This window comes from Peromyscus californicus, unplaced genomic scaffold (genome assembly GCF_007827085.1).
Source record: "Peromyscus californicus insignis strain IS unplaced genomic scaffold, ASM782708v3 Scaffold_7__1_contigs__length_154581171, whole genome shotgun sequence".
Classification (NCBI taxonomy): Eukaryota; Metazoa; Chordata; class Mammalia; order Rodentia; family Cricetidae; genus Peromyscus; species Peromyscus californicus.
Window position 1 is genome coordinate 64,922,746 of NW_026294595.1, and position 14,731 is coordinate 64,937,476.

The 14,731-nt window shown below is 35.8% G+C and overlaps 1 protein-coding gene across 1 annotated transcript; it reads right to left on the bottom strand.

Moving 5' to 3' along the window:
- Positions 1-8,051: 8,051 nt before the first annotated feature.
- On the bottom strand, positions 8,052-9,443 carry LOC128101716 (olfactory receptor 4C15-like). Its single transcript, XM_052725036.1, has 2 exons — positions 9,421-9,443; positions 8,052-8,991 (listed from the first exon to the last, which is right to left on the bottom strand). Exon 2 carries the CDS (start codon positions 8,982-8,984, stop codon positions 8,052-8,054), a length of 933 nt encoding a protein of 310 aa, XP_052580996.1. The 5' UTR covers positions 8,985-8,991; positions 9,421-9,443.
- Between the last annotated feature and the right edge of the window lie 5,288 nt (positions 9,444-14,731).

A 14,731-nucleotide genomic window follows, 5' to 3' on the forward strand; every position in this document is an offset into this window, starting at 1 on the left:
TGCCGCTACACCATCACCCATTGCAGTCTCAGTTACAGGCCAGTTGGCAGGCAGACCTCCTGCAGACAGGTCACACTACCACCATCCCCCATCAGACCTTGTAATCCAAAAGCCCCACCTCACCCAAATCCCACCCAACCTCTGAGTCTGCAACTGTTCCCTGAGACAGAGCCTGCTAGCACCCAATTGGACTAAGAGATGAGTCTTTATCCTCATACTTGAACACAACAGCCCCTAGGCTTTGGGCCCAGGGGCACAACTCTGCACCCCTACACCACCACCCATTACAATCCTAGTTTTAGGCTAGTCCACAGGCAGATCTACTGCAGAGAGGTCTGACTACATCCCCCATCAGACCTTGTAACCCACAAGACACACCCTTACCAACCCACCCACACACCAAGATTGCAGCTACTTCCTTAGACCGAGCCCACGAGGAACAATTGGACTAAGAGCAGCTCCCTGAGACAGAGTCCATCAGCACCAATTAGACCAAGAGCTCCCACTGGACCAAGAATATTGATTCAGACCAAGAGAGGCTCCCTCAGACACAGACACCACTTGCAACAAGTGGAGAAAGAGATGGGTAGATGCCAGTGTAAAAATACAGTCAACAACATAAAAACCAATATAGCTCCATAAGAACCTACATCAGCAAAACCTGAACATCCCAACACAGGAGAAATGGAAGAAATTGACGTTAAAAATGACCTTAAGAAGATGATAGAGATCTTTAAAGAGCAAATGAAAAATTCCCTTAAGGAATTTGAGGAAAAGTCAAACAAAAAATGGGAAGAAATCAGTAAATCCCTTAATGAAAGCCAAGAGAAAGCAACTAAACAAATGAGGGAAACAGTTCAAGATTTGAAAACTGAAATTGAGATAATAAAGAAGACACAAACTGAAGGAATGCTGAAAGAGGAAAATCTGAGTAAATGAACAGGAACTACAGATGCAAGGATAACCAACAGAATGCAAGAGATGGAAGAGCAGATCTCTGGGGTTGAAGATACCATAGAGGAAATAGATTCATCAGTCAAAGAAAACACTAAAGCCAACAAAGCCATGACCCAAAATGTCCAGGAAATTTGGGACACCATGAAAAGCCCAAACCTAAGAATAATATGGATAGAAGAAGGAGAAGAATACCAACTCAAATGCACAGAAAATACAGACAACAAAATCATGGAAAAAAAAACTTTCCCAACCTAAAGAAGGAAATGCCTATAAAGATACAAGAAGGTAACAGAACACCAAATAGACTGGATCCAAAAAAAAAGTTCCCTCACCACATAATAATCAAACCACTAAACATACAGAATAAAGAAGAAAATATTAAGAGCTGCAAAGGAAAAAGGCCAAGTAACATATAAAGGCAGACCCATAAGAATAACACCTGATTTCTCAATGGAGACTCTAAAAGCTAGAAGGTCCTGGACAGATGTTATGCAGACACTAAGAGACCATGGATGCCAACCCAGACTATTATACCCAGCAAAACTCTCAATCAACATATATGGAGTAAACAAAATATTCCATGATAAAACCAGATTTAAACAATATCTTTCCATAAATCCAGCTCTACAGAAAGCACTAGAAAGAAAAAAAATCCAACCTATGGAAGTTAGATACACCCATGAAAACACAGGCAATAGATAGTCCCATACCAACAAATACCAAAGAAGGGAAACATACAACACTACAACCAAAAAATAACAGAATCACTGGCCATTAATATCCATTAATATCAATGGTCTCAATTCACGTATAAAAAGATACTTGCTAACAGAATGGATACAAAAACAAGATCCATCCTTCGGCTGCATCTAAGAAACACATCTCAATTTCAAAGACAGACACTACCTCAGAATAAAAGACTTTCCAATCAAATGGATTTAAGAAGCAAGCTGGTGTATATACCCTAATATCTAATAAAATAGACTTGAAACTAAAGTCAATAGAGATCAAGAAAGACATTACACATTTATCACAGGGAAAATCTGACAAGATAAAGTCTCAATTCTGAATATTTATGCCCCAAATACAAGGGCACCCACATTTATAAAAGAAACATTACTAAAGCTTAAATCCCACATCAAACCCAATACATTACTAGTGAGAGACTTCAACACCCCACTCTCAGCAATGGACAGATCTTCCAAACAGAAACTTAACAGGGAAATAAGGGAACTAACAGACATTATGACTTAATAGATATCTACAGAATATTCCACCCTAACACAAGAGAATATACTTTATTCTCAGCAACCCATGGAACCTTCTTCAATATCGACCACAAGCTTGGTCACAAAGCAAATCTCAACAGATACAAAAATTTGAAATAACCTCCTGTATCTTATTGGACCATCATGGCTTAAAGTTAGATTTCAACAACAACAAAAACTACAGAAAACCTACAATCTCATGGAAACTGAACAATGCCCAATTGAATCACCAATGGGTCAAGGAAGAAATAGAGAAAGAAAATAAGATTTCCTAGAATTCAATGAAAACGAATGTACAACATACCCAAACTTATGGGACACTATAAAAGCAGTGCTAAAAGGAAAATTCATAGCACTAAATGCCCACAAAAAGAAGATGGAGAAATCTCACATTAGTGACTTAACAGTACACCTGAAAGCTATAGAACAAAAAGAATCAAACTCACCCAGGAGAAACAGATGGCAGGAAATAATCAAATTGAGGGCTGAAATCAATAAAAGAGAACAATACAAAGAATGAATGAACAAAGAGTTGGTTCTTTGAGAAAATCATCAAGATAGACAAGCCGTTATCCAAATTAACCAAACAGCGGAGAGAGAGCTTTCAAATTAACAAAATCAGAAATGAAAAGGTAGACATGGCAACAGAAAATGAGGAGGAAATCCAGAGAATCAGCAGGTCATACTTCAAAAACCCCTACTCCACAAAATAGGAAAATCTGAAAGAAATGGACAGTTTTCTGGATAGGTACCACATACCAAAGTTAAATCAAGACCAGATAAACTATTTAAATAGACCAATAACCCCTAAGGAAATAGAAACGGTCATTAAAATTCTCCCAACCAAAAAAAGCCCAGGACCAGATGGTTTCAGTGTAGAATTCTACCAGATTTTCATAGAAGAGCTAATACCAATACTCTTCAAATTGTTCCACACAATAGAAACAGAAGGAATATTACCAAATTCTTTTTATGAGGCCATAGTTACCCTGATATCCAAACCACACAAAGATGCAACAAATAAAGAGAATTACAGACAAATCTCCCTCATGAACATTGATGCAAAAATACTCAATAAAATACTGGCTAAACAAATCCAAAAACACATCAAAAAATTATCCACAATGACCAAGTAGGCTTCATCCTAGGGATGCAAAGATGGTTCAACATATGAAAATCTGTCAATGTAATACATCATATAAACAAACTGAAAGAAAAAAAAAACATGATCATCTTACTAGATGCTGAAAGAGCCTTTGACAAATCCAACACCACTTTATGATAAAGGTTCTAGAGAGATCAGAAATACAAGGAACATACCTAAACATAATAAAAGCAATTTATAGCAAGCTGACAGTCAACATCAAATTAAATGGAGAGAAACTCAAAGTGATTCCACTAAAATCAGGAACAAAACAAGGTTATCCACTCTCCCCATACTTATTCAATATAGTACTTGAAGTTCTAGCTAGAGCAATAAGACAACAAAAGGAGATCAAGGGATAGAAATTAGAAAGGAAGAAGTCAAACTTTCATTGTTTTGCAGACGATATGATAGTATACATAAGGGACCCCAAAAATTCTACCAGGGAATTTCTACAGCTGATAAACTCCTTCAGGAAGGTGGCAGGATACAAGATTAATTAAAAAAAAATCAGTAGCCTTCCTATATACAAATGATAAATGGGCTGAGAAAGAAATCAGAGAAACAACACCTTTTACAATAGCCACAAATACTATAAAATACCTTGGGGTAACTCTAACTAAGCAAGTGAAAGACCTGTATGATAAGAACTTTAAGTCTCTGAAGAAAGAAATCGAAGAAGATATCAGAAAATAGAAAGATCTCCAATGCTCATAGATAGGTAGAATTAACATAGTAAAAATGGCAAACTTGCCAAAAGCAATCTACAGATTCAATGCAATCCCCATCAAAATCCCAACACAGTTCTTCACAGTCTTGAGAGAACAATACTCAACTTCATAGGAAAAAAAACAACAAAAAAAAAAAAACCAGGATAGCTAAAAAAATCCTGTACAATAAAGCAACCTCTGGAGGCATCATGATCCCTGACTTCAAGCTCTACTATAGAGTTACAGCAAAAAAAAAAAAAAAAACAGCGTGGTACTGGAATAAAAATCAACATGTGAACGAATGGAATTGAATTGAAGACCCTGACATTAATCCACATACCTATGAACATATGATTTTCAACAAAGAAATCAAAACTGTACCATGGAAAAAAGAAAGCATCTTCAACAAATGTTGCTGGCATAACTGGATGTTAACATGCAGAAGACTGCAAAGAAATCCATATCTGTCACCATGCACAAAACTCAAGTCCAATTGATCAAAGACTTCAACATAAATCCAGTTACACTGAACTTGGTAGATGAGAAAGTAGGGAGTAGTCTTGAACGCATTGGTACAGGAGATCACTTCCTAAATATAACACCAGTAGCACAGACACTGAGAACTACAATTAATAAATGGGAGCTCCTGAAACTGAGAAGCTTGTGTAGAGCAAAGGACATAGTAAATAAGACAAAACGACAGCCTACAGAAGGGAAAAGATCATCACCAACCCCACATCTGACAGTGGGCTGATCTCCAAAATATATAAAGAACTCAAAAAGCTAGACTTCAAAAATACTGAACAATCCAATTTTAAAAATGGGCAACAGAGCTTAACAGAGAATTCTCAACAGAAGAATCTCAAATGGCTGAAAGACATTTAAGAAATTACTCAACATACCTAGTCATCAGGGAAATGTAAATCAAAATGACTCTGAGATACCATGTTACACCTGTCAGAATGGCTAAGATCAAAAACACTGATGACAGTCTATGTTGGAGAGGATATGGAGCAAGGGGAACACTCCTACACTGTTGGTGGGAATGCAAACTTGTGTAGCCACTCTGGAAATCAATATGGCGGTTTCTCAGAAAATTGGGAATCAATCTCCCCCAAGACCCAGCTATACCACTCTTGGGCATATACCCAAGAAATGCTCAATCTTGCCACAAGGACACTTACTCAACTATGTTCATATCAGCATTATTTGTAATAGCCAGAACCTAGAAACAACCTAGATGCCCCTCAACTGAAGAATGGATAAAGAAAATGTGGCACATATACACAATGGAGTACTACTCAGCAGTAAAAAACAATGATATCATAAAATTTGCAGGAAAATGTATGGAACTAGAAAATATCATCCTGAGTGTGGTAACCCAGATCCAGAAGGAGCAACATGGTATGTACTCACTCATAAGTGGATACTAGATGTAGGGCAAGGGATGGCCAGACTGAAGAACATATCTTTGGAGAGACTATCTGACAGGGAGTGGCCCTGGGATGGACACATGAATAGCCCAATGAAGTAGAAGTGGATGGGATCTGCATGAGCAGCCTGGGGGTGATGAGGTGGTGGAGGGCAAGGAATAGGGGGTGAGAACATAGGGAAATGGGAGGGTTGAGTTGGAGTGGTGACAGAATGGGAGAGCAGGGAAGGAGATACCATGATAGATAAAGACATCATGGGAGTGGAAAGAGGCAGGCTGCTGTGGAAGCTGTCAGGAATCCACAAGGATGATCCCATCCTGAACTGCTGGCAGTGATCAAGTGGGTGCCTGGACTGGTCTACTCTGGTGACCAGTCTACTGAATACTCTGTTATCATAGAGACTTTGTTCAGTGACTGATGGAGGCAGATGCATGCATCCAGGATGAGCTCGGGAATCCAGTGGATGGGAGAGAGGAGGGATTCTTTGGGTGGGAGATGTCAAGATCATGATGGGAAGACATGCAGAGATGACTTGCCACACAGGTGGAGACCCATGAAATGTGGACTAGTGGCTGTGGAGCCCCCATGGGACTGGACCAGGCCCTCTGGATATGGGAGACAGTTGTTTAGCTCAAACTATCTGGGGACACCCGGGCAGGGGTATTGGGATTCATCCCTGGTGCATGGGCAGGCTTTTGGGAGCCTGGTGCCTGTGGTGTGGCACCTTGCTCAGCCATGGTGCAGCGGGGAGGGGTTTGGACCTGCCTTGGCTCTATGTGCTGGGCTCTGTTGACTTCCCATGGGAGACCTGGATTTGGAGTTTGTGGGAATGGGGGGGGGTGGCTTGGGAGGGAGCGCTGGAGGGTAAGAGGAAGGAGGAGGTGGTATCTGTGGGTGGTATTTAGAGTGAGTAGAAAATTTCTTAAAAAACTGGAGAAAAAAAGAGAGAGAGAAAGCTACTTACAAACAAGGGAATATATGCAATAGTGTTTGACATGACAGTTATCCCTCCTAGAACAGATCCAGCTTCCCACAAATTGCTATTGATTTAAAATCCCATCTCTTAGGAACATGTTTGTGCACAAGCTTAATCCCTGCACTCCAAATGTATAGACAGGCAAATCCCTGAGAGTTTGATGCCAGTTAGGTCTAAATAGCCAGTCAGGGATATATGGTGAGATGCCAAGTGAAAAATGAATCTCATCTCCACATAAAAAATTTGAACAAATAAATAATATAAGATTTCTTATTTATGTTCCTCCCTCTGGATTTCTAATCTATGTAATATCAGTATTTTATAGAATCTATAGAAACTAAGAAACCTATATTCCCCTGGGATACTTTCAGCATATTTCTTCTCCCAATTTGTTTTGGTTTATAGTGGGTTTTTCATTTGTTTGTTTCGTTGGTTGATTTTTCAAGATAGGGTTTCTCTGTGTAGCCATCACTGTCCTGGAACTCACTCTGTAGGCCAGATTCACCTCAAACTCACTGAGGTCTGCCTGCCTTTGTCTCCCAAGTATTGGTATTAAAGGTGTATGCCAACAACACCCAGCTTCTCTTCACAATTTCTAGACCAGTTTTTAAAAAGGTATTGTAATTTATAAATCCCTTTGCATAATTCCTTAGATTTTAAGAATATAGAGTCCAAGTGACTTTAATTTTCTTATTATTTCTTAAGACTTTAATTTGTTCAAAAATGTTTGCAAAAACATAAAAACATCCTACTCCATAATTAACCACATTCCAAATCAATACAACGTGTGAGTTATGAAAAACTATATAACTATGTTTGTGTTGTTGTTGTTTTTTTAGTTCTAACTCTGTCATGGACATTTTGTTTTTATTGATTGGTAAGTGCATAAAATACATTCAATATGAATACTAAAAATTTATTGTGAAGCTTCACAGCATCATTTCTGGATGTCAATTCAAAATGTATATGTTCATTGAAACTGACTTTAACGTGTATATGACAATATGAGTATTCAGTGCATAGCAAAGGTGTGATCTCACAAATGGATTTCTCATATACAGTGTTAATGCATTCTCTATAGAATAGTGTTGTATATTTTTAATATGTATAATTGTAAAGAGCTTGCATAAGTGAGTGTGGATTTTCTATTCTTTACATTAAGATTGTGAAGTCTAATTATTTGATTGGTGTGTGTATGTGTATTGGGTGCATGTATGTGTTAAATGTGTGAGAACATGTAGGAAATGCTGGTACCAATGCACATGCCTGCAAAGCATTCAGGAGGCATTGAACATTATTTTCTATCACTCTCTACCTCATTTCCTTGAGAAAGGGTCAGTGACTGAGGCTTGAGCTAGGTGTTTTATTCAGAGATTCAATCTGTTGTTCAGTTCATTCCTGGGACCTGTCTGGTTCTAATTCAGCAACAGTGGGTAAAAGATGATTTACCATACCTGACTTTAGACATGACTGCTAAGGATTCAAACAAAGGTCCTCATTATTATACAGCAAGTACCTTTATCCACTGAGCCATCTCCTCAGTCATGTAAGTACAATATTTTATTATTTATCAGAAACCACTATCAGCCTCCTCCGCATTTTCCTGATGGCATTTATCATTTCCTTATTCCTAAAAGTGTATACCATAGGATTGAGCAATGGTGTCAGGACATCTGTAAATACAAACACATTTTTCTCAAAAGAGAATGGAGATGTAGGTCGTGCATATATTAATATACAAGGAATAAAGTAAAAAGCTACAACAGTAATATGGGATCCACAGGTGGACAGAGCCTTTCGTCGCCCTTCAGAGCTGTGACCTCTCAGAGAGAACAAAATGACACCATAAGAAACAAGCAAAAAGGAGAATATGATGATGCAGAAAGACCCACTGTTGGCAAATACCAAAATGGCAAAAATGTGTGTGTCAGTGCAGGCGAGCTTCAGCAATGGGAACAGATCACATATGAAATGATCAATGACATTGGGTCCACAGAAGGGCAATTGCAAAGTGAAGGCAATTTGTATGATTGAATGTAAGAATCCTCCAGCCCAGGCCACTCCCACCAGAATACCACAGAGCCTCCTGCTCATGTTGAAAGAGTAGTGTAAGGGCTTGCAAATGGCCACATAGCGGTCATAGGCCATGGCTGCCAGAATGATGACTTCCATTGCAGCAAAAAAATGCACAGCAAAGAGCTGTGTCATGCAACACTCAAAAGAGATGGTCTTCCTCTCATAAACCAAATCTGCAATCATCTTTGGTGTGACAGCAGAAGAGACACATGCATCTAGAAAGGAGAGGAATGCCAAGAAGAAGTACATAGGGCAGCCCAGCAGTGCAGGACTGTAGACAATGGTCACCACAATCATTACATTACCCACAATGGTTGCAAGATAGACCAATAAAAATATAACAAATGATATTTTCTCAATTTGAGGGTTCTGTGAAAGCCCCAGGAGTATAAACTCATTGCCAAAGCTCTGGTTATGCATGATTCTCCTGAGGACTTATAAAGAAAAATATATGAAATCTGCAATTATAAGAAAAATATTTCTTACAAATTTACAACAAAGCATAAATAATATCGTGCATATTTATGTAAAATTATCTTGATTGATTTTATTACCATTCACTACAGAGTAGGAGAAAGTTTTTTGGAAAAGTATCATTAGACATCACATATATTTGAGGTAGAAGTAATTGAATAATTTAAACAATAATCACAATTTTTAATATTTTGGGATAAAACCATCTGTGTTAGAGAAACCCATATTGAATTTTCAGCTTCTGTCAATCTCTAAATATTTCTTGTAGTAAAATATTGAAAGTCAGTGGGAAATCATACCTTAATAATAAACCAAAGAATACAATTTATTAATCTCGTTTACCACCTGCATTGAACAAGGAAGGTATGGCTGAGTCATCTGCAGTGATGAATTGAAGCTCCATCTACTAACAGAAGAAGAGATAAAATGTATTTGAAATCCCTGACAACATTTTGAGTTTTGTTTCAAAGCACAAAGTGTACTAGAATTCAAATCAAGTAATCTGTTCTTCATAACACAGAAAGTTTTGTACAGAGTAACTGCTATTAGCATGATACTAATATAGAACTTGTTGAAACTTCATTTGAATCCATCAATTTACAGTGAGTCCAAAACTTATAAAAATGATGTTGTTGTCTTTGATGACTAAATAGAGTCAAAACTGAGCCTGGGCAGGACTAGGCCTTCTAGTAAAATATGTGACAAGGTAAAACTTTTAACTACAGTTTTAAGTTCAAGGAAACAAGAAGTTTAAACTTGGATTTTAAGAGACTCTAGGTCCACATCCATGACCTCTCCTGAGAATTAACAAGGTAAAGAGTGAGTTTTTTTTTATCAAACAATGAGAATTTCAGAGTTGATGTGGTCTTTGTACAATCTCCCTCTGTCTATAAAGATACCACATCTTATTCCATTGTCATGTGTGAATTATGCATTTTAATAAAAGTAACAAGGTAAAGGATTAAGAATTAAAAAATAATCAACCAATCACCTGTATGAAAATTATATAGCTCAAGTGGAGAAATTAATTGTTGAATATATTTTAGAGTTCTGATATTTAATTACTTACAAGATATTTATGCAATTTGACATTGTTTGAAAAAATATAACTCTACAAAAATATTGTTTGACATTCATATAAATTTATTATAGAACATGTTCATAAACATATTACTTACTCATCTCTAATGACTAATGGGAGAAATAAATTTGACAATGTTAAAATGTTACTCATGGTATTGCTCTTACAATGCTAGGAGTAATCTACTCACTTGTAAACTCAGCTGCTTCATGTGGATCATCTAGACAAATATTTCAGCTCTTGAACATAATTTACCCAGGAAGTCACGGCTTTAAATGTATTTGTATCTTTTCCTGAATATAACAGAAATGTTTTACTAAATATTCTTTTCTATGAGACGATTTGTATGAATACACATGCATAGATATAAACATACATATTTACATATATGTTAATACATATCTGTGAGTAAGATACTATGTATTTATACAGAGTAGAAGGAAAGTGGTGATTTTAATGACTGGTATTTACAAAGAGCACATACAATTGCAATTATAGAAGAAAAAGAGGAAGAGGAAGAAGAAGGAAAAGGATAGGTAGAAAAAGAAGGGAAAGAAGAAGGAGGAGGAGAAGGAGAAGAGGAAGAAGCAGAAGAAAAAGAAGAAGAAATTTGCATACAAGTACTTTGAAAAAAAAAATACTTCATGATGTTCCTAGGGTGGTTCTTCACTAGTACCTGTAATAAGAGCTCTGTTTCCAAGCATAAGCTACAAAGAAAAAAAAAATCAATAAAAAAAAACCACCCTACATGGTCACTGTGCCATTGGATTAGGCAGTAACCTTTCCAAATAGAGAAAGATGATCATCCTATAAATTACCAGTTGTCATTCTGTGCTCAGTCAGGGTGGATAAAGAACTGCTATGAATAAGGAAATCACTGGGCATGGATTTCTTCCATGAAATATCAGAATGAAACTCAGAATGTCTTACCATGACAATATATGGAAATAAAAGAAAAACTCCTCCAGATTATTAAAATATTTTCTTAGATCTATACCTTCACCTTTCTGTATAGGATGGGTCTGGTTAAATGTTGTTCCTAAAATTTAGTAAGTCTAGGGACATTCAAAGTTCTTTTTTGAAAATCGTATGAAAATAATACATAAGCCAAAATGTAGGAAGAGATGTTGCATCATGGAAAAAGTGAATTGAGACAATAATGCAGATCAGGGAAAATTATATCTAATTCTTGCTTTTCCATAGCCAAAACTGCTAAATGTTTTTCTTCGTATTTATTCACAATGTAAAAATACTGGGTTTTATAATTTATGGTAGAATATAAAGGTGTGAAGACATAGAATGGTCATTTGTTCTTATTCAGTGGTGAAATGTTAAATTCTTGTCCTTACTCACAGACACTCATGTTTCAACAGCCTTCTACTACAAAAGACAAACAAACAAACGAAAAAGCAATAAATCAAAAGATAGCAACAAAACTGAGTGCAAGCTTCCAAGAGAAACAAAGGCCAATCCTAACTTAAAAATTAAGTAAATGTTAGCTTAATCTTTTATCATTACTAAAAACACCCAGACTGTCATTCTACAGAAAGCAACTCTCTAAAGTTTTTGTTACAAATTCAATAATGGATAGCATAGTGTAGTCACTATGGCTTATCATTGGGACTTATGATTTTATATCATATAGAATGTAATAATCCTAAACAGAAGTTGTAGCCTAAATTTAGTTCTATAAAATAAAAGACTAATAGTTGAAAATTGAGCTAAAAATACATAAAATCTCTTGTTTAATTAATACTAATATATCCTTGCTTATTTCATAATCTTGCCAAATAAACTCTTATTAAAATACTGTGACAATGCCAACTGAAATAATGAGTAATAACCTGAAACCTTCTGTCCTACTTATTTGTGTTAATCTAAAATAAGAGTAAATACAATGTTAAGTAGAAATCTAAATGCTGTTTTTACCCAGATATATAAGGATACAGGAGGAATTGGAAGCTGGTAGATTAAAAAAATACATTATACACATGAAATTCTCAAATAATGAACAAAATATATTTTTTAAAAGCTACAAAACAGCTTTATTTAGTGTGAATAGCTATGTGATTGAACAGACTACTGGATTTCAGGATATATGGCTCATGGAAATAAATGAGTTTGACAAGGTTTGTTGCAGCCAGGTTGTACACAACATCACCAGTCTCCACTTTAGGGTCATGGTGTCGCATTCCTGTGCCACCTCACCCAGCTGAGTTCATGGGTCTTAATCATATTCTAGAAACCATAATTCAAAAATAACTTGGGACTATTGATGTCAACATTATTTTAAGCAGTGCCTAAACAGCCACATTAGGGTTAAATATTGAATCCATCCAAAAAATATTTTTCTTATAATCATATTGTAAAGTATTCCAGTTACGATGAGATTCACTCATACAATATATTTAGAAAACATATTGGAAATTATTCCAGAATCCTATTTATAGTTATGAAATAGTATTCCAGTTCCCAAATTGTAAAATGAAATGAGATAAGGAAATTTTACAATAAAATACTACAATGTCAAATAATTTAATTCTGTCTAAAATACTGAAGAGGTAGGAATATGGAAAAAATTCATAAGGAATATAATGTGAATATAAGAACCTAACAAATCACTACCTTATGCTAGTATAAATAAAAGACTAAAATATGAAAGATAAAGCATTTTAATAGTTTGTTAAGTGATAAAAGCAGGTGAAAATTGAGTGTCCATTCTTAGGAGTTAATATAATACAGAGTTTAGAAGGGAATAGTAAATATGATATACTTCATTTGTTACAAATACTGTACTAACTATTAAAAAATTGCTTAAAATTAAGCATCAACTAAAGTCCACAAAATAATTTTCCTCAAAATGATGACAAAGATGTGTGAACTTTACAAATCATTCTTCACATTAACAAAAACGGAAGTAATGGGTTATGTAACACAGCATCATGTAAGTTTTCACTATAATCTTTCTATAAATGACCTTAGCATTGACTCAACCCTTTCTCATTTCAAATGTTCTTTGATTTCAGACCCATATGCTCATGTGTGAACTAACATATTTTCTTTGTATTTCTCCTGAGATATTCCATCACCTTCTTTTCTCTAACAGCCATGCCTTTGAAAATTCTATACCTATTCCTGACTTTGCTCAGGAACCCTCAGAGCAAGAACTATGGGCAATGAACCATGTCCTGAACAGTGATGTTGGGAAGGGTTCTCCGCAGCTCTACCAGCCACACAACCTACTATTTCCTTACTATTCATTTTGTCAGGAAAGTTAAGTATAGCACCAATGTATCTATAAATAACAAACATTCATTGTTAACTATGAAGTATACAGAACACCCAAAACTATCAAATGTATGAGCAGAATGGTTATCATTATAATTACTGTAAAATATGTTTCAAATGAATAAATACTGACATTTAAAGACATTAATAAATTAAAACCCTATTTGAAATTGCCTCAATGCTAAGTTCCACAAATATATTGTTGTATTGATCTAAGATTATTATGTGCCAAGAAAAGATTTATTTCTTATCTTTGTAGCTAAGCAAACTCCTCTCCATAACTCTGTGAAACACATGCTTTTCAGATTTTTAAACATTTCTCTCTCTGTTCAGTGTTGCTCTGCTACATTCCCTAAATGTCTCAAATTTACTTATCTTTTATTTTTGGTATGTAGGGGAAGGGATTTTTCTCTGTTCCCTTCCTGTTGTTCCTGATGGGTTTCTGAAACTTCTTGGATGTCTTGGCAATTCAACTCATCTTAAAAGACAGGCCATGCCAGGATTACCAGTACTGATGAAGTTTAGAGCTTTAACCACTCAAGTTTTTTTGAAAGTTCTGAGGTAGAAACCTTATGCATATTGGAACTTAGGTGGACATGGTCTTACTTTCTGACATTAAGTGTCCTTCCTTATAGCATGGGTTATTGTGCATTTGTGGAAATAATCTCAATAAAAATCTGAGATATAGCAGTACTCCCATTCTCTATGTTTCTAGTTAAAAAAAATCTATATAAAAACACAGAGCATATAATCTTTCAAACCAAACATCATATTTTATATGTACTCGTACATAAATAACCACATATTTAAAAAAATAAAAAAGTATTGGAGGGGGGGATAGAAGGGAGAAGGGAATTAAGAAAGGGACCAAGGGAGAAAGGAAAGAAAGAAGGAAGAAAGGAGGTTATCCCCCAGCAAGTGCTTTTTGAGCACTGTGGACATTTGAGCAATTATTAATGTTGAAGTGTTGTTCTCTTGGCTCCTCATGCAGTTTTATTTGTTACTGGAACCATTGACCTTGGTCATATAATGATGAATTTAAGGAATCTGAGTATCAGAATTTATGCAACTCTCTCAAGAATGGGTAGTTATGTAGTGAAAGCTCCATGGTTCTATTAAAGAGTAACCTGTCAACAATATCCAAGATTTAAATCAATATCACAAGTTGGACTTATATCTAAAAATACAAAGGTGGGCCTTATGAGTCTCACCTTATATCAGTTTTGGAAATACTATGAAGATATGTGTTTTACATTCTCTATGGTATAGTGTTCATCAGTCTTGACTAAAATTCTCTGTTGTTTCCATCTCTTCCATCCACATC

Excerpts from the sequence above, each read along its gene's own strand:
- LOC128101716 (XM_052725036.1), bottom strand. The coding sequence starts at position 8,984 with ATGCATAACCAGAGCTTTGGCAATGAGTTTATACTCCTGGGGCTTTCA.